Below are 24068 nucleotides of genomic sequence, written 5' to 3'. Positions count from 1 at the left end.
ACCAGGCAGTGAGTTGAAAAGGGCAGAGCGTTTAACGTAGAGCGTATGTGGCTTGATTACTGCGAGTGTGTGTTTAAGTGCACTCAAAAGTTTAACTTACAGCAGAGCTTCATGATTATATCCAGAATTTCGCATTCCTGAGGAGAGAGATGGAGGATACGTTACATGTGCTACATCGCATTACATAACATTCAAACACAACACACGACCGAGCCTCGCCTGTTTCAAGCTGCTCCACAAGAAGAAAGAAAACATGACAAAGGGGATATTTTACTTAGAAGTCAGTGATCAGGCATAGGTTCCTGTGTTCAGGAAACTGGATGTGCATCTTTGGACTGAATATGAGATTCAGATACAACACCAGAGCAGCCTTGAAGGGGATTAACACTGAGGTGTGTAACCGTCTGGTTCAACGGCTAAACTGTGACTGAGTGCTCGGATTAAATGAACTGATTTGATTGTTTTATACTCACATCAGTTCCTGGTGGTCCAGGAGGCCCAGGAGGTCCCTAAAGAGAGGAAGAATAGAAGATAGGCAGTCTGAGTGACTCATACCCTGATAGACTGTTTAAAGAAGCTGTCCAAAAATGTATCTGGTCTGACTTCAGGATGACAGAGCAGGAGTCTTTGTATTTTGACTGGAATTTTAAAAAATGGGGGTTTCTTTGGAAAACCAATCCTCCTTTTGACTTCTAACCAGATTCCCACCATGACTGAAGCCACATCCACACCCACACATTTGTGCTCGCTGCTATCATTCTGCAACAACATCTGAATCCTCCAGCAGCTCACCGCCGCAGCATTTTGTTTTTTCTCTCGGCTGCAGGAAAAACCATCTGTTTTCTTTTAACCGACATTAAACTTTAAAAGTTTAAGAGCATTCTTTTCTGCGACAAAGACGCCAACGTAGCTCGAATGTGTTCACACAAGCAAACACACACATTAGAGAGAGAAAGACTGAGACAGACAGACAGCCGTTAATTGTAGAGGACAGAAACTGTCCCGAGAACACATGACGCAAACTCTTCATACCAAAATATGCAGGAGAGACACGAGCCAGAGGAGAAGATGAGTGTAAAGGAAAGAGGAGGAGAGACATGAAGCGAGGAAAACGTGAAAGAGAAGAGTTCGGACTCAGTTTGTCACAAAACATGTGTTATATTTAGATCACACTTTACACGTTCTTTCACATGATCCAATACCACAACCTGTACTCGCCAGCTGGCAAAAAGAATGGAGAATTTCCTATCATTCCAACATATAGAGAGCCAGAAATGCCACTTTTTTTTAATGTTTTAGCATGTGGTTTGGTGCTAGGTGGAGCAGTGAGATTAGTTAACGTAAACTCAGTTACTGCATGTTTACAGAATCAGTGGAAACCTTCACTCACTGGTGGGGAAATACACAGCACAACGTCTTAAAGGTCAGGTGATTCTGTGTTTTTCTTACTGTCAAATCCCATGAAAAGACCAAAACCAACAATGACTGATTCGATAAGCAAGTATCAAAGTCCCACTGAGGCATACAGTATGTCAGCTAAAATTATTGGTCGATAAAACACAGATGAGCTATTACTGTTCATAATGTCTGATATGGAAAATATGAAAGGTTTTTGTTTCTTTTAGATAATATAATGAAGAAAAAATACCTGCAATAAAGAAGACATGGTTTCATTGCAGATGGTCCAACAGAGCAGCTTTGATTCCATTGTTTAAAACACTCTCTGCACTGTTTGTAGCACATGTAGCAGAGTACATATATTAGCTAAGGAGTTAGCGGGTGTCTTTAGGGTAAGTGGCTAACTAGTTTGTGAAATGCACTGCTGCTAATTTTCCTTTTTTAGTATAAACTTAGCACATTTAACACAGATGATGTGTATATACATACAGTGAAGCATGAAACTATTCATACCCCTAGGAAAGTTTAATTTAAAGTTATCTTTAAATGCAAATAAAAGCTTATTTTTTTACACAATGATGCCTCTTGTACATCATCTTATCTTTTGGGAAACACCTGTGTCATTTCCAATCATATCTATCTATGTATCTATCTATCTATCTATCTATCTATCTATGTATCTATGTATCTATGTATCTATGTATCTATCTATCTATCTATCTATCTATCTATCTATCTATCTATCTATCTATCTATCTATCTATCTATCTATCTATCCATCCATCTATCTATCTATCTATATCTGTGTGGCCGTAAACATCCCTATTCTATCCTATACAATAGAAAACAGTCCTGTACTTTTTCATTTATTGTCATGCTGATGTAAACACACTCTACAGCAGCAAATGTCTATTAATCCACTTGTGAAAAAAGTTGCCAACAAATACCCTTTTTTTCAAACTTCAAGTATATCTTTGTTAAGATTTACATCACCTGCGGGAACCAACGATCTCGCGGCTGAGTGCCTCAGTCAAGAAGTTTGAAATTATTGAGAGATGGTCTAAAATTTTGCTGGTTTTGGTGTTTTCATGAGAAATATTTAAATTAAAAAAATACAGAATATCACAACCCCTTAAACACAGCTGTTTCCACTGGCAGTGCACAACTGTAAAATAATTAAAATGTAATCTTACTTATGGAAAAAAAAAAAAGTAAAATAAGCCCAGATGTTCATTTTGCATTCAGATGCAGACAAACTAAAACACACACCATCGTCTTCATGACTTTCTTACCGGTGGGCCGTCAGGTCCTCTGTGACCTTTGGCTCCTTTAGGTCCTGGTTGTCCCGGCTCATTGTTCTGTGAAAAGAGAAAATAAATGGAGATTAAGAGGAAAGTCAAGAGCTGTTGTCAGATGACAGGATGGAAACACATGTATAGCTATACATTGAACAACAGTGATTTATTCAGTATTCATGATATATGTGTGCTGTTGTACTGCCAACCTGCAGTCACAGTCTGCAGTGATGTGCAGTCATTTGCATACTAAGCTGACAGAACTGCCTTCTGTTAGTGTGTTTAACAAATTGGAACACCTTCCCATGTCTGCAGGGGACAGATTTGTAGTACACATGTGTGTTGCCTCTTCTCTCATCTTTAGGATCATGTAAGTCCCACATGTTGCATCCAGGGATCGACTGAAATGTTTTCTTACTGACATCAAATACAGTGGAGGCCATAATCAGACTGAACCACAACTTGATCAGAGTGTGTGCTCATTAGTATGTTTTACATACGGTTCTGTGCTTGACTACTGCAATAAATAATATATAAATGAACCTTAATAGAGAATAACTGAGCAGATCATAGATGTGTAGCCTGGCAGGAAAAGATTTGTCTACCAATCTTTGGGTGAAAATGAAGGTGAAATGCCTGCCTGATCCACTGAAATTAAAACTGAATTAGGGTTTTGTTACATCTCATCAGCATAAAATGAAAATATAAATGATATTTATGGAGGGTGTTACCAAATAAGAGCATATGCAGTGCAGTGAGATAAGTAATGGGAGTTTCAGAAGCTCCCACACGAAACAAGTGTTTTCATAGGCAGTATATCAACAGAATAAAGGCTCCAAACAGTAGAAAGGCTATTTGTTTTTGCTTAATTACATTTGTTTGGCTGCTGTACCAGATTAAAATGGGACTTCTGTCATTTTTTTTCTTTCTTTCAGCCAGTTCAAAGGCCTACGTTCCGTATGAAAACATTTTCATTCTATCCAGTCATTGTCATTGTGAAACCTCTAAATCCATCTCAAATGTTAACTGAGGCCATGCCTGGCTCTGACTGGACGCCCATCAGTCACACCAGTGCAGCTGCAGACGGAGAAACGGCCAAAACCCCTGCAGCTGCTGCACTCTGACACACGGCTGATCGCTGTGAGATTATGGCCCAGAGTGTTGAAGTATGGAGAATAAAGAGCTTAACACTGTAAATCAATTTAGGGAAATTATCCCGTCTTTAAGTTTCATGTTCCCACAGACACTTTAAAGGAGCGTGGGCATTTTGGTTTGAGAAAGAATGTCGGCAGCTGCAGGGAATTTCACATTGAATTAATGGAAACTTTGCAAATTGGGTGCAGATATCGCATTAAATGATGATGCGCTTCAGAAACACATGCGCAGATTCAAGAACTGTTTAGAGTAGATATTTACTTGTGTGCAGCATTGGACACTTTAAAGGGCTGATTTACTCTTCATAAAGTTCCTCTGTGTTCCAAATAACAGTACAGTGTGGACAAAGAGACAGGCTGGCACTGCAAAGCATCATAAATGAATCAAATTCTTTTCTTTCATCCGTGTTGGATGCAGATCTGCACCTCTGCAGCGCAATCATCTACCTAGAGTGGACAGATAAGGAGGCCGAGAGAGGAGAGGTAATGCCAACCACCTGGCTTTTAACACACACACAAAGCCATGTCAGCCTTGAATAAAAGCACACACACACACACACAAACATATATAGTTACACACAACACATGCGGTTTCAATTACTGCATATTCTCAGCTTCAAACACTCGGATGTAAAGAACATGGACTATGTCGTCCACAGCTACACACATTCTGACCTTGATTTCATGGCGTCATATCTGGTGACTCACTGCCAGATGTGACTGTTTGTTGTACCTTGTCGAATATGTCTATTTTCATTCCAAAGTGTGTTTGCTAAACTCTGCAGTAGGTGGTGAAGTCAAAAGGTGTGTCTCCGCCTTCTTCGCCGGAGACACACCCCTGACTTGATCCTCCCGTCCCCTCTGGCCAGAGAAGGTGCATGTCTGGACAGCGTGGAAGTATTTAAACAATTTAAAATATAAATCCAGTTGTTCAAAAATCTCACTGAAGCCTGAAGCGGGATTAGACGTGTTTTTAAAAATGTTTTTAGCCAGTGTGATGATGTCAAACTGATAGCTGTGTCTTCACACAGCTTCCACAAGTGGAAACAAAAAAGTGATTGTGCAGAGGAAAAAAAAGACATTACAAGAAAAAAAAGAAGCGGATGAATGCATCTGGGGATGAGTGGAATCTGAGTTAATTTTCTTCCATTGAGATATAGAAAAAAATGCATCTAAATATGTATTTAAGTAAAGAATTTGGTGATGGACTGATCAGTGGAGCAGCAGCAGTGGGAAAACCTTCTTCTTCAGATCTATGAAGTTCCCACCTCTCTCTCCATTCACTTGTCCACTCGAGCACACCAGCTCACCTACCAGTCTGTTCAAACACTGTAAAACCACTCTACACTGCACAATGGTAAGTTGTAACATCGAAATAATTCAGCCATACATGTTCAAACTGGACCATTCTGACACAGACAAGTTCCCGCCTGCAAATTGATACGATTGGCTCTTTAGGTTTGTGACATATGAAACTCTGGAAATCGGAATCCATGTTTTTGAGACCAGTACACTGCAGCTTCAAGGTAAAAACGCTCAACCATGGTGTCCAGTATATAAAAATACACCACATGGGCATGTTAACAAGGCTGGTCCTTAATCTGCTATGTCTCACTTATGGGAAACCACTGGTGGCAAAAGTAGACATCTTTTTTGTGTTTTCTTATTTTGCTTCTGCTGCATATTTACATTCCATATTACCATTAGTGCATCTCTGGAACAGTGTTTTTCTTGTACCTCCACAGTCTTGCCAGTGTCGCTTCACTGACGCCATCTGTCCTGCCTGGATTCAACTGACTCTAAACCGGATAATATTGAACTAATGCATGAAAATAGAAGAACTGCTGTTGCAATATTTTCAAACAGTTGTCTACAGTGGTCTGGTAATGTTAAGTAGGTGTTTTTACATTTTCATTTCTATCAGTAACACTTTGAATACCAGAGACTCGACCTTTAAGGTGCTTAGCCTTCATATTTAACTTTCTATTATAACAACAGGTTCATTATGTTTAACCATTTCAACTGTCATTTCAAAAATTTAATAAACAATTTTAAGTCCTGTCCATTAGTCAACTATCTCAGCATTTTATTCATTACCTTTAGCGGCTATTCCAAATGTTTCATTATTACACTATGCTGAATTTCGACTAGGCATCCGCTGTTGATGCTGTCTAATTTTTCCTGTTAGCTTCACTGGTCGCTTGCTTTCTATTTTTCACACTTTTATTCCCAAATCTAGTGCTCAGTTATAACAGTTGATTAAATATATGGTATTTTAAAATTTTACTGAAATTCCACTTTTGTAAAAAAAAAACAACAAAACAAACAAAACACTTTTGCTGCTCCACAATCTTTCCATGTGCTTCCTGGAAACTACAAAACTACTTTTGGGGATTACAAATACTCCTGGTTTGAAGTCAATGCTCATTAAAGAACCATGATGGATAATTTTGAATGTTTTAGCCAATTTCTATGCATTTGCAAACATTTTACAAAGCTAATCACAAGTTTACGGATTGATTGAGGTGTGGTGGAGATTCAAAATCTGCTTCCTTCATGCTGATTTGATTACATTGTGCTAACGGACTTGAAACTGCTGGGAGACGTGCTCAGCCACATCATAGTAACCGGTGGAAACAAACACACAAACACAACGGCTGCAGTGACTCGATGACATGCTTTGTGTGGGTGACATTTTAAAATCAAACTGAGGTTTATGGGTTTTTTTTAAACACAGCTGTGGAATCACTTACGGAGGTTATGAGATGTTTCCTGTAGGCAACTGTCACTTTGTAAGAAACAGCAAAAATGGGGAAAAAAAGAAGGAAACACGGGGGTGAATTATACTGCATCTAATCCAGGCCTGTGCTACAGCACCACAGTCCTGATGAGTGGCAAACTGATCCCGGAATGTAAACCTGAACACACTCTTTAAGAAAAAAGGGGCTCGGGGTGCGCTGATGAGAGAGAAGTACAAATGTGCAGGAATGTTTATGTCATGAAAATGCAGTAATTTCAATGCAAACATGGCCGAGTTGAACCAGGGGTTAAAGTGCTAACGCTGGCACGCTTTATGGACGCAGATGAACACGCACAAGCACAAGTAATGCAGTCCCTCCATCGTTTCTGCTCATTTCCTGGTATCCTTGACAACGACATATACACAGCTGCATCAGCTCAAAGCCTCTTCCCCAATGACACACACACACACGCACACGCACACGCACACGCACACGCACACACACGCACACACACAGTGTTCAAAAGTACTTAAGAAAGCATTTCCAGCTGCAAAACAGGAGGAGAGAGGAGGATGGACACAGAAAAGAAAAAAAAAGAGTAGTAAAGTATTTTCAAAAAGCTAAATGAAAGACAGAAATTAAAAGAAGACAGTTATTTATTATTAGAAGTGTTAAAAGACACCAGTAAAAAAAAGAAATATGCAAATGTGCCCATAATGCCAGACATGTGACTCACATCCTGTCAGCGATCTCTGCCAAGAAGGGGATTGAGGAAAAGATAAAAATGAGATCAAGAGGGACCAAGTACTCGGAAAAGGAAAGAAGCGAGACTCACATCAAGGCCTGGATCTCCGGCGTCTCCGTCATCTCCTTTGGGTCCAGGAGTTCCTTTACCACCCTGAGGACGACACAACGGGGGTTAGAGCTTCACAGAAACAACTTCATCCAAATTCAGTGCGGTTGTCTCAATGTAAAATGCCAAAATCCTAATAAAGCCCATGTCATTCAGCTCAGTTTAAAGCTGCTACGCTAGCGGCATTAATGCCATAAAGATTATATCACATCCAATCTGATTTTTAATTTTAAAAAAAAGTGCAGCAAAAGCGAGTATTAAAGATAACCTACCGGCTCACCAGGGTCTCCACGGGGCCCAGGATAACCCTAAAAAAACACACAAATGCTCAGAACACACGCATCTAAACACAGCAAAGTGCATCGCACAATGAAAGCACCTGGAAGTCGTACCTGAAAACCAGCGCAGCCTTCTGTCCCATTTCCCACCACGCCATCTTCTCCCTGAAAATAAGAAACACAGAATCATTCACGGACCCAGTCTTGCACATATGCAAACCTCGTGTCAAGCTCATGATGGGTGGCACACATCTGTCTCTCCCCCCTTCCCTCTCCCCTTCCCTCTCACTCACCCTCCCCCCCATCGGGCCTCTGTCTCCCGGAGCTCCTTTGATTCCTCTCGGTCCTTTGGGTCCCTGGGAGACGAAAAGCGGCAGTGAGATTAGAAACATATGAAATGTAGCGTGTTCTCGGGGGAGACATTTGGATGTTGTCAACAGAACATTGTGCGTGGGTGCGTGCGTGTGATTGTGAGTCGACAAAAACTCTGGATTAAAAACTTTTAACCCCTTAACCCCACAGTATTTGTTGAAAAAAAAAAACCAAGACCAGGCAGTGTGAGGACAAAGTTAACAACCTTGGGGTTTATGGATAAGAGGCACTTGGGAGAATTATGCAATGCATGTTCCTTCTGCATCATCACAACTCACTCCTGACAAATCAAAGCTATAAAAGAGAGAGTAAATAACCTTATAAGAAGCAGAAGTTCTCAACTGCAACTCTGCAAAATCTGATACTTCGAAAGGTGGCACAACAAAGGCTGCATCTATTATAATCATCCTCCTACAAATGCATCTAAAAATGGCATCTGGGTTCAATTATGTAAACAGATTCAGCCTGGTTCAGGTACACTCCCATTTACTGTGTAACAGCCAGTAACTACAATTTACTACACATCCTGGTAAGAATGCTCCCTAGATTGCGTGATAATCAGTATTCAATCACTGCAAAGGTTCAATAGAACTGGATGTTAATGGTTCCTACTGACATGATTAATGACTACAGTTGATACAATGATTTTTTTATGGACTTTGGAGCTAAATCTGTGCAGCTATAGAGCCAAGCTGCTAACGCTTCAGGCGTCAAATCTTTAGTATTCCTCTGTACCATTAAATGTTCATGAGCAAATTGGCCCATGGAAGTGTGTGACCTCACATTTTTTGTAGCTGAAGCGTTCCAATTTCAAACAAGTGAGTAAAGGCCAAAGAAAAGCACAAACAACAGTGCATTTAAGGTTTTTCGGGGCCTTTAAGCTTCAGTGTGCTCGTCAGTAAACCGTGAGGGTGTCTCGTTGGACTCACTTCTGGTCCAGGTGGGCCTTCATCTCCTCTGTAGCCAGGAGACCCCTGCCTGCCGGGCTCACCCTGGAAAACAACAACGCAGTTAATGAGACGCTGTTAAAGCACTTCAGCAAAAACAGCCACATGACGGACGCAGATGACGAAAACATCCCCGCTGAACTTATTACAAGACAGTTAGGCTGTTCTTCTTCAAGATTCCCCCACCGACTGCAATGTGTTTGACATTATTGTTTAATAGGTATCTTACATCATAAAAAATGGTGAACAACTTCCTCTAGAAGCTTTGACTGTGAGTACAGCTCACGAGTCTTTGTCACAGGTAAACTGTCTGAATGCACCAATAATTTCACATCACAAAGCAGCTGGATTCTCAAAGGACTGATATGAGAATCCATCCTACCAGGCTTCAAGCTGTGCACTTGTGGCCGAAACACAGATTATTCTCCTATTAGGAGCTACTTGCAACTATAGGCGTGTTTTAGTTCTAATTACAGCTGAAGTTAAGCTGAAGATTTTAAAGCGCAACAACTTCTAATATGATTCTGTGTAACTAACCATCTGCTGTATCACTTCTACATCACAGCATCTAAGTGAGAAGTTCAACTTCTGCAGGATTTATTTCTTATTTAAAGAAATGTTTGATTTGACTGTTAAAAGTACTTTATTTGGTCCTTATTCAACAGGCTATGAAGACATGAGTCACCCCTAAGTTCTGGCAACATCATTTGTACCAATAAATTGAAGCATTTTGATCATATCTGTTTGGAACAATGAATTGTCAGTTAGAGCTGATCAGTGGAGCCAAGTCTGACTCTAGATGAAACAGCAGATAAGAATATTTCCCAAAACAGAGCAGTTTATGCAGCTGAAGCAAGAACACTTAGTCTTAGAAGATGTTGTACTTGTAAACTCATGCATCTTTTTTCACTGGTGCAATGTAACTAAATACATTTACTCTTTTCATCATGCTCTCTGTTTCAACTCTATAAGGCTTCAGGTGGACTTTTTACTTCACTACATTTATTTGACAGCTATAGTTTCTAGTCACTTTACTGTAACTTTACATAGGAAGAGATTTGTAATAAAATCAAACTACCAAACATTTTAAAAAAGTCAACCTGAAATGGCTAGTCAGTGAATGAATAAGTCAATTTGCTTGATTTAAGGCATGTTGGACAACGCTTCTGACATTTTTCTTTGTTTTTTTTTTTTTTTTAGAATTTTCACAAACAGTAAATCAATTAACAGCGAAATAATCTGCAGGTTAATCCACAATGAATTCACAGTTGTAACAGGTTAAAAATGAGCTCCATTCCAAGTAACTACTACTAGTAACAGTAAAATCCTGCTTTTACATTAATTCGTGAGTAGTAATAATAGCATGATAGTTGTATAAAAGCTACAGGAGATGTCTTTCAGCACTGAGTACTTTTACTTTTAACAATATTAGTGGATTTTCCAATGCATGACTTGTAGTTGTAACAGAGTATGTTTAAAGTGTATTATTAGTACTTTTATTTAGGTAAAAGATGTGAATATAAAAAAATACTGCATAAACAGTGCTAATATTTTACGGTTAAGTGCGTTATACATGCTGTATAATAAACTGCAGATGATGAAGAGAGCAGAGGTGCATGTGAGGATACAGTTTCTCCTGAGTGTATGAGGTAGGTCCAACATGTCAGTTATTCCATGTTTTCTGTACTGTTCAATTCCTCAATATTCGCTGATGAGGAAAGGAGGCTCATTTGAAAGCACAAAAGAACCATTGAAAGTTCTGACATCACGGAGGCTACCGCAGCTAACGCTTGTAACGTATTATTATTATTACACTGCCTGGTGCCTTATTAAGAAAACCATAGTGAGGGTTTGGCCGGAGCAGACGGAGAGAAGAACTGAGTCAGAGGGGAAAGAGTGAGAGTAGATGTTCCCAGGAGGAGAGAAACACTAAAGAAAGAGTGGGGGGAGATGGAGCAGGGAGGAGTGGGCAGCATTCTGGGGCAGCAGCCAGGTTCGCCTCTGTTTAAGCTACTGCCTGGCGTGAAATATGGATGCACAAGTGCCGACACGTGCACGCACACTTAAGAGCATGCACGCGCTCAGGCACAGGTTCCCCTCGCCAAGTGGAAAAAAAGGATAATACCAGAGAGGAAAGTGGGTGGTCCCTGTTTGGGGCGTTGCTGCCTCCTGAAACGCTACACAACAGGTAGTGCAGCTGTTTGAATGTGTGTGTTTGTTAGGGATTGACCGATATCGTTTTTTCAGGGCCGATATCGAGGCCGATAATCAATATATATTAAATGTCACAAATAGCATGTGAGAGCAGGGAAAATCTCATTCATAACTAGGCTTCTTCATTAATAAGGATTATTGTAACTGAATATGTTAAATAAAATTAGGAGTGATTAAATCAGAGCGTCACGTGTTGTTCGGCTGAGACCGATCAAACTGTCTCCTGAAATTTTGTGTGTTCTTTTTATTTTTGTTTATCTTTCTCTGTTCAATCACTGTTCAGACTCAGTTTCAGTGCCTCCTACCTAGGGATGTCTGATATTGGCTTTTTTTTGCCAATAACTGATATGTTGATATTGTCTAACTCCCAATTTCTGATTCCGAAATCAATCGATACCGATATATGTGGGCTATTTAACTCATTTTAGGTGATATCCCATATCTCCTGTCATGAAATTAACACATCATGCCTCATTTTACTGTGACACCTCAGTGGATGCATTCTGAAACGCAACAAGGCTTTCCAAATGTAAACACTGTCTGTGCAAAATAAGAAAACTGCTTCAACTTAAGTTATGGAAAAAATGCCATATTTATGCCAATTATTATTTTTCATTATCTCAAACAACAATTCACACTCTCCCTCCCTCCCTCAATGAGTTCAGTAAATGCCGGCGAAATCCAGGCACTATTTTAATGGTTTTCTGGCAAAAACACCGATAACGATACTGACCAATATATTTTTATGCCAATATTGGCCGATAATATCGGTGGGCTGATATTATTGGACAGCCCTACTTCTAACATAGCCGCTAGCTGTTAGCATGGCCTTAGCCACTGTGACGATAACTAGTTTTCTGAGTGGCGACGTCTCTTGAGAGACATTTCTGAGACCACAGAGTGACGACAGACAGACAGAAGCTGTTGCATCAGACTCAAAGGAGCGCATTTAATTTATCAATAATCGGGCAATAACAATACCAATAATTGGAAAAATGCCACATATCGGCCACAATAATCGACCAGCCAAAATCGGTCTATCCCTAGTGTTATATGTGAGTTTTTGTCTTACGGGTTCTCCGTTGGGGCCAGTTGAGCCCTCCCTCCCCTGCTCTCCACGGGGTCCTGGCTCCCCCTGTCAAAGAAAAAACCAAATGTATACAGTGAACAGTTACAATAACCTGCAAAGCAGCCAAGTTTTGACTAAAGTCAGACCAGTAGGACTACATGGAAGCGACACTATGAAAACAGTTTGAGTTCCATTGAGGCCAGCACAGTTGCAGTGGACTCGACACGTGCCAAACTCCATTTCCCACAGATTTCTGGGGAGGAGATGCTGAAATGAAGCAGCCCCAGAGAGATCTACGTTTCATCCCTCCTCCTCATCCTTATCATCACTTACTGCATCTCCTTTCGGACCTCTGTTTCCACGGGAACCCTGCTCCCCCGGTTCTCCAACTGTTCCCTACGAGGAATTATAAAGCTGTTACTTTGGCAGCTCTCAGACACAAGCATGCTAACTGAAAATCAATAGTGATTATACTTACTCTCTCGCCGCGACCTCCATCTGCTCCAGGTGGCCCCTGAAACACAAACACACGGCAGGAAATGTCTTAAAAAAAGGTCTTGAACTTGTTATTTCTGGTGTCATCCAACAGCTTTGTCACTTACATCATCACCACGCTCTCCTTTGTCCCCATCGGCTCCACGAGGACCCCGATCACCCTGAAACATCACAGATACTCAAACATGTGTCACAGTTCCTGCTCTGTTTTTTGTCATCTTTTTGTGGATCTCTGCACTGACTTACCTGAGGTCCCAGAGGTCCGTAGTTTCCAGGCCGTCCTGGTTCACCGTCTAATCCAGGCTCTCCCTGGAATTAGCACACAGCAACTTAATACAAAGCACCCAAATTCAATCTGAGATCTTCACGTGCACAAGTCTTAATGTCTTACTTTTTGTCCTTTCAGTCCATAAGAGCCAGAGTCTCCCTTCTGTCCAGGATCTCCTTGCCGACCCTGGAAACATTCACCACAGAGACAGTTTCAGTCACGATCTTAAGCAGCTGAAGCCACAACATAGTCTTGGAAGCTGATGTATGTTCGTGTATGTGTATGTTTGCTTACAGTACGACTATATGGCTTCATTTAAACAGTTTGACAGGAGAAAATGTAAACAACGGCGTGATTAAAGAGCCAGAGGGCCTCGGCTTGCCTGCCAGCCCCCGGAGGCTCCAGACACAATGCTGGTCAGGGCCACAGCGACCTTCCTGAACATGCAACTCTGGCTAATGGCTAATCTGTAAACAAAGCATGCAGCGGAAGTGGCTCATTTGGGTGTGTTTATGTGCTTGAGAGAGAAATTAAGATGCAAAAATGGAAAGCAGTGTGACCTAACATCCACACGTCTGATTGAGTGCATTTGTAGTTCTTAGAAGCGATAACAGCGTGTTAACATGTGACAATTAGTATCCATCTGGTAGCGATTCAAACCGTCATGTGTGACATGAATGAGAGGAGCTTGAGCCAAGACTGCAACAGTGGGTTTATTCTGAAGGGAAGATGAACGACTCACATCTGATCCAGGAGAACCTTTACAGCCGGGAAGTCCAGGAAAACCAGGTTCACCCTAAGGACAAAAAAACCACAGAGACACATCTTCAAACACATTTATCAAAGAAAACAAAAGAGAGACAGCCAGACGTGTAGTAGTCCTACAACTCACCTTGCGGCCGTCAGTTCCATCTCTTCCTCTTTGACCTTTGTCTCCCTGAGAAGAAGGAAAGAATGAAAATGATGGAAGTTGAAATTAGCCGATACACTTCAGGGGCAACCAGCAGTAGCACCGCATCCATCTGAGAGTTAGAAAGTCAAGAAAAGCTCACCTTGAAGCCTTTGTGTCCTCTTTCACCCTGCAGAAAAGAAATACACACAGCATAAATTTTACAGAACATAACATTTAATAAATCTTATGAATAAATACTTAGTTTTAGTGCCTGATAGTACCTTTTCTCCTCTGGGACCACGATCTCCCTGGAAGCAGAAAAACACACATCATTATGTTGTTCAATTATAAGGACGATAAAGTCTGAACTAAAGTCAGTGATTGTGATTAAATAAAGAACATAAATATAGTCGGATTTACAAGACAGCATCCTCATAGAGATTACATCAGGATGACAAGAGCTCACACTTCATCTACTTGGTACAAGACGAAAACCTCTCTACAATGGCAATCATGATAATAAGAACTTTTCAAAATCTAACATAAAAAACGCTTCACAAGGGCAGCAAAATAAAACAGACAAGTCATAAAATCAATGAAAAGAAGATGAGAACATGTTTGACTAGCTTACACTGGTATTAATTTGATATAATCCCCATCACACTTTTTTTGTGTGTCTTCATATTGTACCTCTATCTAGAATACCAGCTCTGTTATTACACAACTGCACAGCATACTAGGATCTTAATTTTTAACAACCACTACTGCTATTACTACTTTTGTCAGGTTGTTGACATTATTTTTATTTAATACTCCAGTTCTCCTACTTACAGCTGCTGCTCTCAGACTTTTCAGTGTATTTGTTACATTATTATGTTATAATTCATTCTTTTATCATTAATAATTTGACATTTTATTTTCACTACTATGTGTTCATTACACTGGTCTGCTCTTTTTAACATATTTTTTGTAATGCTTTTGTGTTCTTTTACTGATTTCGCTAATTAAATACCATGTTTTGTTGCTCTACAACAATGACAATAAAAATCTACTCTATTCTATGTATTCCATGCTCCTGACATTGCCATCCTGCCGTTTTTACACTGCCCAATAAATAAAATAACACAATTATTCACTGGCACAGTAAAGGTTGCAAGGAGAGCCACGAAAATAGACTTTGTTTTGTCATGTGTAACATTAACTCGCTCATGCAGCTTCGAAATATTTATAAAAAAATGGTAAAACTATCCAAAAAGGTGGATGAACTTGGCATAGGTTTGCCCGGCCTCCATTAAATTCCACAATTACCAATGAAACAGTCCTGTCAGCATCTACTGAGTCATGTAAAAATCTAGTCTTTTCTATATAATATGTGTAATTAAAGCATAAGTTCACTCCACCTTCATTCCACTGTAACCAACAGGACCAGGATCACCAATGTTGCCCTGGAAGAAAATCACAGAAATATTAGATCCAAGGAGAAGTGTTGATTGCTGCCTTGATTTGCACACGTTACTAGAAAAGGTAGAAGGCACCTACCACTTCACCGATATCTCCTTTCTCTCCTGGCATCCCTGGTCTACCTGTTTCTCCCTGTAGAGAGGGGGACAAAATGTAAGGTCAGAAAGTTTGAACAGAACAGTGAGAGTTTTGTCCACTTTGGTGTTTTTAATGCCATATATCCCACCTTTGCACCAATGTCTCCGTCTGTTCCTTTGGGGCCTTCACGAGCCTTCAGACAAAAAAAGGAAACAATTACAGAATTGCTCAAAAATGCCCAAATGGTATTTCTGTTTGCTAAAAATTATAAATGCTCAAAAAAAAAAAAAACGGTATTTCTGTTTACTAAAAATTAATAAACAAAATACTTACATTACAGTCGAAGGAGCAACACTAAAAAAAAATGAAAAGAAAGATGTTAAAGCAGGCATGGTGTTTCTGTTTCTCTATATGTCTGACTATGAAGATTAGTAGATATTTGGTTATAAATCAAGTGGGATGTGGTATTACCCTCATTTTTACTGGTGTCAGCTCAGTTTGTCATCATGATATTTTAGAAACTGGACAATTTCTTCATATGACGCTTTTCCATTTTTTCCCCTTTCCGTTAGTATATCTTAGCTTTTTGTGCATGTAAAAGCCCAAAGCCTACCCCAATGGGAATTACTCTCTCCTACAGGAAACACTGCTCTCTAACTGCTTGAAATGCTTTATTTGAAATCAAGGCTTTTCTTCCATTATTTATTGATGTCATCATGTCACACATTTGCATAACGCCTGCTGAACAGGTAGTTTGGCTCTTAAACAAAAACCTAGCAGCTGTCTCCCAGTCCATGATCGCTTCCTTATTAGAGTCACTTCTGCTAGACCTCCATTCCTGCACCCAGAGATCTGAGGTTACAGTAGAAACCAAGGCTTTCTTGCTTTCATCAGATCAGCTGACCAATCAGAGCAAACTGGGCTTTTCAGGAGGAGGCCTTAAGTGTTTCTGCTGACAGACGTTGAGCAGAGCTACTTCAGCAATGAGAAAAATGTTGTGTTTTTGAATATTAAAGCATGTAAACATGTTCTAGTTGACCCCGAAAATAAAATTAGAAACTTGCAAATGTGCATGACATGGGTCCTTTAAAGATAAAACTATTGTAAGGAGCCAAAACTGTCACTATCACAGCAATCTTAAGTTGCTTCTTATGTTGTTCTTTCAGCTTCTTGTGTGTGTTCTGAGTGACCCCTCCTTGTTTCCTGAGTTTGTGAGAGTTTAGTTAAGTGTTTACGTATCAGCGGAGATGATCACTAAGAAGACTAAACCAGCCACTAAGACTAGAGGAAGGTAGCGACCTAACTTACAGCTCTATAGGCATCTATTTACATTTCGGTCGGATTTCATTCTAAATACTCAACTCTAGTAGCTACATAGTCGAAGAAACTGTTTAGAGGGGAGATCTGTTCTGTAAACATTCTTAAGCTGTGACCATCAGCTAGTGTATAATGTGGCCTAAATCCAGCTGCATCAGCAAAACTCCTTCTAAGCAAATACATTTTTGAGACTAGCATTAATAAACATAATCATCAATAATCTGTCAGTCTAAACATTTAGGAGAGAATGGGAACTCCAAGCCTGTTCTTCGATTTCGTACAGTTACTATGTAGCTGCCTTTTACTTCACATTTAATGCAAGCTTAAAATGAATTTCCTTGAAAACACATTTTAAGGAAGACGTACCACATCCTTGGTCTCGTTTGTCTGAAAAGAAAGGAAACAAAACAAAGGTTAGTTTGAAATCCACATGTTTACAGAGAAGAGAAGAGAAGAGAAGAGAAAAGAAGAAACAAGTAGAGAAAAGAAGAGAAGAGAAGAGAAGAGAAGAGAAGAGAAGAGAAGAGAAGAGAAGAGAAGAGAAGAGAAGAGAAGAGAAGAGAAGAGAAGAGAAGAGAAGAGAAGAGAAGAGAAGAGAAGAGGACACTTACGATCATATCGATGATGGTTCGAATGGTTTCGATCTTGGTGGATTTGGTGTCGTCGTCTGCAGCAGTGAAGTTCTGTCTGTAGCTGTGATCTGTGGCGATGAGGGACAGTCTGGTGTCCTGGTGAGAGAAAGTACAGCTTTATCTACAAATCTGAAAGAAGAACCTAATATGTGCAATACTGGACTGATAGGAGCATTTAATCAGAGTGTAAAGAGCTTCTTAAGGGTTGTTAAATCCATCATTCAGTCACTGGCTTCACCCTCCTGGCATAGAATTGAGATGAGCTGTTCTTCACACCAGAGTTCATGCAGTGGACACAATCATTTTTGTTTTAGCAGAGAACCATTCGATGGGTTTTGACAAAACTAATAAGCCAACATGTTCAATTAGTTCAACAGATAACACTGAAAGGAATGCTGATACTCTCTTAATGACATCGTCAATTTCTGAAATATGGTCCTTCAGTCGCTTCCATTGCTTAGGACTCAGGCAGATACCCTTTTTCCTCAGCTTCATCTCCCCATCTAGGTTCATCCAGTACTCTCTGGTGTCAATCAGAACTTTACCCTTGAAGTCTCTGACACTGATATAGCATCAAAACATAGCAATGTATGTTTTAGAGCCTTGTAGAATCTTCTCTACATGTCTATGTTTCTCTGTGCACACATGTATTAGTATGAAAATAGGGAGAACCAATTTGATTCTTAGACTTTGGAAGTAAGGACATTTTCAATTTCACTTCATTTTACTACATTTCAGTTCAATTGACTTCCTTTCACTTTACTCCACTGTGTCACTTCACTGCGCTTTGTTGTATTTTTGACCTGATCTTTAAGTTACTTAACTTGAATGAACACTAGGGCTGAAAGATTTGCAAAAATAAAACTCAAAGTGAAAATTTTACAACAGATATTATGATTTGAGTCATGATTTTAGTGTGAATAGCCATTTGAAAAAAAAGTTTGACTTTAAGATTGAAACAAACATCAAAACAATGATGTGATTTTCCTGCACTCTGTACAGTCTGTTCTCTGACATTTGCAGAAGATGATTTGTCAGTCAGGGAATCTCTGCAGCAGCACAGTGCTCTCTTTAACATGGTCTGTTGTGACACATTTCACCTTCATCATAAAACTGTAGCTTGTGCAAGTTAGATTTTGAACTTGGACACATTGCAGTTTTGATAATGTTCTTTAACATATTTGTTCAACATATATATATATACATATGAATACAAATATTTATTCAATAGCTACGGTCACTGAACACAGCTGAGTTTACAGCGTCAGCAGGATTGTACACAAACAGACACTGAAGGCTAAGAACCGGTTTTAAAGTCAGGGTTAGAAGTATTTCAAGTCCTGCGTGAAAATGAATTTCAGAGTTTAGCTGAGGCTTGTATGGCATCAGCAACATGAGTTAGCCAGATCGGTGACTTTTATCCATAGATAAAGTCTTCTTAGTGTGATATTTCTTTGTGTTTGTAATATATTTTTGCACAGGACTTGTCCTATAACCGGAACCTAAGACAGGAAACAAGATATCATTCCAAAAAAATGGCCTACAAACATGGTTTTAAATGTCAAAATGAGTTAATAATAATTTAGATAAAGTCTGTATTATTTCTGAAGCGTTCAATATTCCAACACATCGTGGTGGTTAAAGGTTGGCTTGTGGTAAACGTAAAAGTATGTTTGTATGTTTTTACCTCCTGGTCAGGTGAGACGGCGACAGCAAACACTTTGACTCCATGTTGTCTGGCCTCATTAGCGGCCTCCTGCACACCTCCACACGGCTCTTTGTAACCAGTGATAGGATGGCCGTCAGTCACCACCACGATGTACTTGTTCTCGTGGTAGTAGGAGCCCCTGCGTGAAAACAGGCACACAAACAGTCAGAAACAACACTGCTGCTGTAATCAGTTCGTCAGCCAAAGTGTGTTCATGTTACCCAACGAGCAGCTCAGCGAGGCCCCTCTTGATGGCACAGTCGGTGTACGTGCCCTTGCCGATGTACGAGATGCCATCGATGTCTCTCTTCAGAGCCTCCTTGTCAGTGGTCATGTCACTCAGCTCTCGCACGATGATGACGTCGTCGCTGTAGTGTAATGCTCCCGAGTTCCACGTCAGGATACGATCACATCGGTGGCGCCTGGAGGAGCAGAATGTTACAGTAACACAACATTAGGGTCAATATATAATTGCAGAACTTTTTGTAACATAGTTGACACTTCTGCTGTTTTCAGGCCTAAAATCAACATGGCCGCCTATAACCAAACACCATATGGCATTTTTAGAAAGATTCTTCTAAAATATTTTTTGAGTAAAATTGAAATCGAAAGTTATTTCTAAAGATATTGTAGTAAATCTGTTGACATGCCATAAACCAGCACTTGAATCACACACTACTTTATATTAAATATCTCAGAAAGCCTTGGAGTCTTGCCAGTTTTTTCTTCAGGAGGAAATGACATCATGTGGAGCAGGTCATGTGATCTGGAATTAACACACTTCCTTGAAAGGTGTTTTTGTAATGGGTAACTTAGTTGAAAGTGATTTCTTGGACACAGATACAATTAGTTATTTTCCATACAAAATTTGATATATTGCCAAAAAATAAACATTTGTCATGATTATCTCAACTTAATAAAAAGAACACAATCAAAACAATTTTTGAATAAGCTCATTGTATTATTGTTTAGCTAATTAGAAGGTGGTTGTTATTAAATTTGGATGGTTATTTAGTTGACATTTTAGTGATTTCCAGTCATTTCATTGTGGTCGGTAGTGATGGAAAGTAATGAAGTATATTTATTCAAGTACTGTACTTAAATACAATTGTGATATATTTGTACTTTACTAGAGTATTTCTATTTTATTCTATTTTGTACTTCTACTCCACTTGATTTTAGATAGAAGTATTGTATTTTGTACTGTCCTACATTTATCTAACAGATTTGGTACTTTTAATATGAAGATTTTACACAATGGAAACTACTATTTTCCAACCTTTTTGTCTTTTTTTTTTTTTTTAACAAAAACCCATGTCACACTTCAAATGCCTATGATCTGTTAACAGCACCACCAGATAGTGATTTTTCTAACATGGCTTGATTTCAACAAATGTTCATTTGAACATTTGTTGAAATATTTTAGAAAAAAAATCAAAGACAATAATTGTAAAAACTGAGAACAGATTTTCCTTTAATCATTTGGGCACTTATTTGATTTATCTGTTGTTTTTGTATGTAAAACTGTAAATAAAGTAGTTCAAACTGGCTCCACCTGCTGCAGCTACAACAGCAACATACTGATGATTTGCTATTAATAACATGATGCCATAAAAAATGACATATTACTCAGAGGGGCCAAACCAGTACTTTTACCTATACTTATATTTCCTGCTAATATTTATATACTTTTACCTAAACAAGACGTTCATGTAAAAAAAATTTACTTGTAATGGAGTATTTTTATTTTGCTGTATTGGTACTTAAATGAAGGAAGTTAAAGCTTCCTCCATCATCAGCAGAGGATGTAACTCCACCCACCAGTGACGTCACGGTGTCCCAGCGTGAACATCACTGCAGCATCATGAGAGGCTAAGATGGTTCATTTTACGTAAAGAAGTAAAAGATCTGAATCCTTCTTCCATCAGTGCAGGTGTGTGTTTGGGTCTTACATGTCCTTGAGTTCATCTATGAAGCGTTTGGTGAATCCTTTGATCTGGTCAATATAATAGCTGGAAGGCGTCTTTCTCAGGGCGACACTCTCAGATGTGTCCAGGACGAAGAACAGGTCAACTGGACACTCTGCTCGGAAAACAAACACAAAAATGGGTGTCAGGAAATTAAAATCCACTATAAAATACATTTATCTGCTCAGTAAGTGTATACATTTACAATACAGGTAGAGTTTCAGCTCAGGTGTGACTAGCGAAGGCCTACAGGCTGTTTTTTTAAGCTGCTCTGGTGCATCACACTTGGTGTCACGGTGCTCATCCTCCTGATCAATCAGATTTACACAGGTAGACGTGTGACAGACGCAAAACCTCATCTGAGAGATACACCTGTACTGCAACTGCTGCATATCACCTGAAGGGGCGGGGCCTGAGGAGCCTTCATCTGCCACATTTCACACATCTCAATCAGCTTCACACACAAAACCTACAGGCCCATTAAGACAACCACTGGGCCAAACTCAGGGCCTGGTCTGCTCAAAGTGGATCAGGATTCTGTCACCATCTTACTTTCAGCTGTAGTTTCTCAGAAAGCATGAAGCCCAAAACCAATTAAAATCTGCTCTTTCAGCAAACAAAACTTCAGCACATTCAATAAACTTTACATGCAGCATTGTGATTCAAAATGCCAGACAACAGAGACGTTTGTTCACAAAGTGCTGCATATTTTCAGCAAACTCACCCCCAAACCTGGATCCTTGGTTCTGAATTTGCGCTCCAGCCAGGAAAACGCACAGCAGCGCGAGGAGAACTCTGAGAGTCTCCATGACTGAACCGTGAAAAAACACCTAAAAACTAAAAACAAACGACACCCCAGGAAAAAACCAACACCGAACCACTCCGGCCCCGAACCCGGTACCTCTACACCGACTCGTCGAACTTTTGGTGATCCAGCGCTCCGCCGCAGCTTGTCCGAGGCGAGACCCAGAGCGCGCAGAGGAGGACCAGAGCGCACGGTGGAGGGCGGCGGAGGAGGAGGAGGAGGAGAGGAAGAAGGAGGAGGAGGAGTTCATAAAGCTTTCTCTGAGGAGGATAAGTAGCTGCACACCAGAGCGCGCACAGGCCTAAAAGTTTATACTAAATCTTAGACATGCACGCTTCCTTAAAAGGGGTCCACAGGGACATGGAGGATGCGCGCAGGAATAAACAATAAACTGAAGTTTCTGTGCGTTATTCCTTCGTTTTTGTTCTATTTGCAAGAAAGAAAGTGAAACTGGTGTACATTTAATGCTTTTAGAACATGTGTAATGCCAAATCAGGGATGGATTATGATGTTTTCTTTCTACTTTTGCAGCTACTTCTTGCAAAAAAAAATAAAAAATCAAGAAATGCAACTGATTAGATGCGCACTGAAGTATTTTCATCGGGCCTTAATGAAAAGCAGCTGACACACATCTTGGAAGCATTTTGTATTCTTTCTGTAGAAAATCTCTCCCCCCATATTCTGTGGAAGACGGTGTGGGTGGAGTTTGAATACATCTGGTTCACTTTGGCTCCAGACCTGACCTGAACATAAAAGCAAGAAGTGGAGGGTAGGAGAGGGGAGGAGAGGTGAGGTGAGGTAGGGGGAGATCTGCACTCCCTTTTTTCCTCCATTGAAGGAACAGACAGTGCCATCTAGCGCTCCGCGTGGGGCTGATCTTGGACACGACTTTGGAAAGAGTTATGGGGGCGCAGTGTGAGCGAGGGGTGTTGATTTGGCAAGGTGTGGTGTGGGTGGATGTTGCACCGTTGCCGTGGATATACACATGTATGTGTGTTGGAGTTGGGGGGGCGATTCCAGGGAATGTCTGGCCTGGACTCAGATTTTCCACTGAGATCACTGCATCAGGGAGGGAAGGGAAGGAAAGAAGGCAGGAGAGGAGAGATGAGGACGAGAGAAGGGGGACATCTGGTAATGATCTGTGTTTATTAGCAGGCTCTCATAGTAAATCTGTTGACTTTTTGGCAGCTGTGCGTTCAAGTTAAATTGTGATGCATGCATGTAGAGATGTCTCAATAGCTGCCTTCATCAGGAATACATTATTCCATAAACCCCCTAAAGAATGCATTAGGAAAGCAGTGCAGATTTAAAGAACATCTGGGAGGTTTTGTTTCTTTTTGGTGTTTTTTCTGCATTAAAGCTGGCAGGTGGAACTCAGGTCATCATATTATCTCACTGAGAAGTCATTACAAGTTCAAGATAAAGCCATGAATGCACAATACTTCCTAAAGCTGAGAGGCTCTGCGTAATGTCATGGGCACAGCATGCCGAGTTTCCACAGGATCCCGATGTTCAGGGGAGAAGATTAGTAGCATTTCTGAGTCAGAGGGAAGAAATACTGGCCAGAGTCTCCAGCCAGAGTCTCCAGTCTTGCAACATTTAACAAGCATTCATCTTCTGTGGTCGTACTTCCATGTAAATGGCACAGAGATGGGTTCGTTCTACAGAAATGCCTCAAAGGTTGCTATGCATAAGTGATTATGGATGAGATGAAACAAGTGTGGAACATGGGGAGAAACTGGGGGTAAAAAAACATGTCTTCGCTTTTCCAGTGAAAACATTAAAGTCAGCACAGATGGAAGAGATTAATCTCAATCTGACTCATGATCTCATTACAGTGAAGTTATCACACACAGTGCTGGGAACAGAAATCAAGCTTTTACGTTTGTTGGCTAAAACTAACTACAGGCTGCAGTTGGTACCGTGCAAAAAAAACTACATAAAAAAATGTGGAGAGTGCTTATTATCATTGCTTACAACGCTCCAGATACTGATAGGCACCAGTCAAAACATGAGGAAATTGCAGGTTAATCAAGATTCCAAACCACGCCAAAGAAAGCTAACGACAGGAAATGGGCCAGATTAGCTTCTGCGGTATTTGTTACTCATTAATCTCTAGTCTGC

At 40.2% G+C, this 24068-nt stretch overlaps 1 protein-coding gene across 1 annotated transcript; it reads right to left on the bottom strand.

Moving 5' to 3' along the window:
* Positions 1-31: 31 nt before the first annotated feature.
* On the bottom strand, positions 32-22149 carry LOC111571307 (collagen, type VI, alpha 1). The gene is made up of 28 exons (XM_023274415.3): positions 21864-22149; positions 21125-21254; positions 19394-19594; positions 19152-19311; positions 17444-17560; positions 17199-17219; positions 15849-15869; positions 15664-15708; positions 15516-15569; positions 15377-15421; positions 14258-14284; positions 14137-14163; positions 13977-14021; positions 13827-13880; positions 13208-13270; positions 13063-13125; positions 12924-12977; positions 12800-12835; positions 12655-12717; positions 12325-12387; positions 9021-9083; positions 8013-8075; positions 7834-7884; positions 7714-7749; positions 7424-7486; positions 2691-2756; positions 474-509; positions 32-137 (listed from the first exon to the last, which is right to left on the bottom strand). The coding sequence occupies exons 1-28, from the start codon at positions 21946-21948 to the stop codon at positions 84-86; spliced, it is 1806 nt and encodes a 601-aa protein (XP_023130183.2). The 5' UTR covers positions 21949-22149; the 3' UTR covers positions 32-83.
* Between the last annotated feature and the right edge of the window lie 1919 nt (positions 22150-24068).

This window comes from Amphiprion ocellaris, chromosome 10 (assembly GCF_022539595.1).
Source record: "Amphiprion ocellaris isolate individual 3 ecotype Okinawa chromosome 10, ASM2253959v1, whole genome shotgun sequence".
NCBI lineage: Eukaryota > Metazoa > Chordata > Actinopteri > Pomacentridae > Amphiprion > Amphiprion ocellaris.
This window is presented reverse-complemented; position numbering and strand designations above follow the sequence as displayed.

Bases quoted from the DNA above. Each gene is read 5' to 3' on its own strand.
- LOC111571307 (XM_023274415.3), bottom strand. From the start codon at position 21,948: ATGGAGACTCTCAGAGTTCTCCTCGCGCTGCTGTGCGTTTTCCTGGCT. The intron at 13,126-13,207 runs GTAAGACATTAA...TGCTAATTCCAG, and splicing joins ATGGACTGAAAGGACAAAAA to GGAGAGCCTGGATTAGACGG. The intron at 12,718-12,799 runs GTAAGTATAATC...AATTCCTCGTAG, and splicing joins ATGGAGGTCGCGGCGAGAGA to GGAACAGTTGGAGAACCGGG.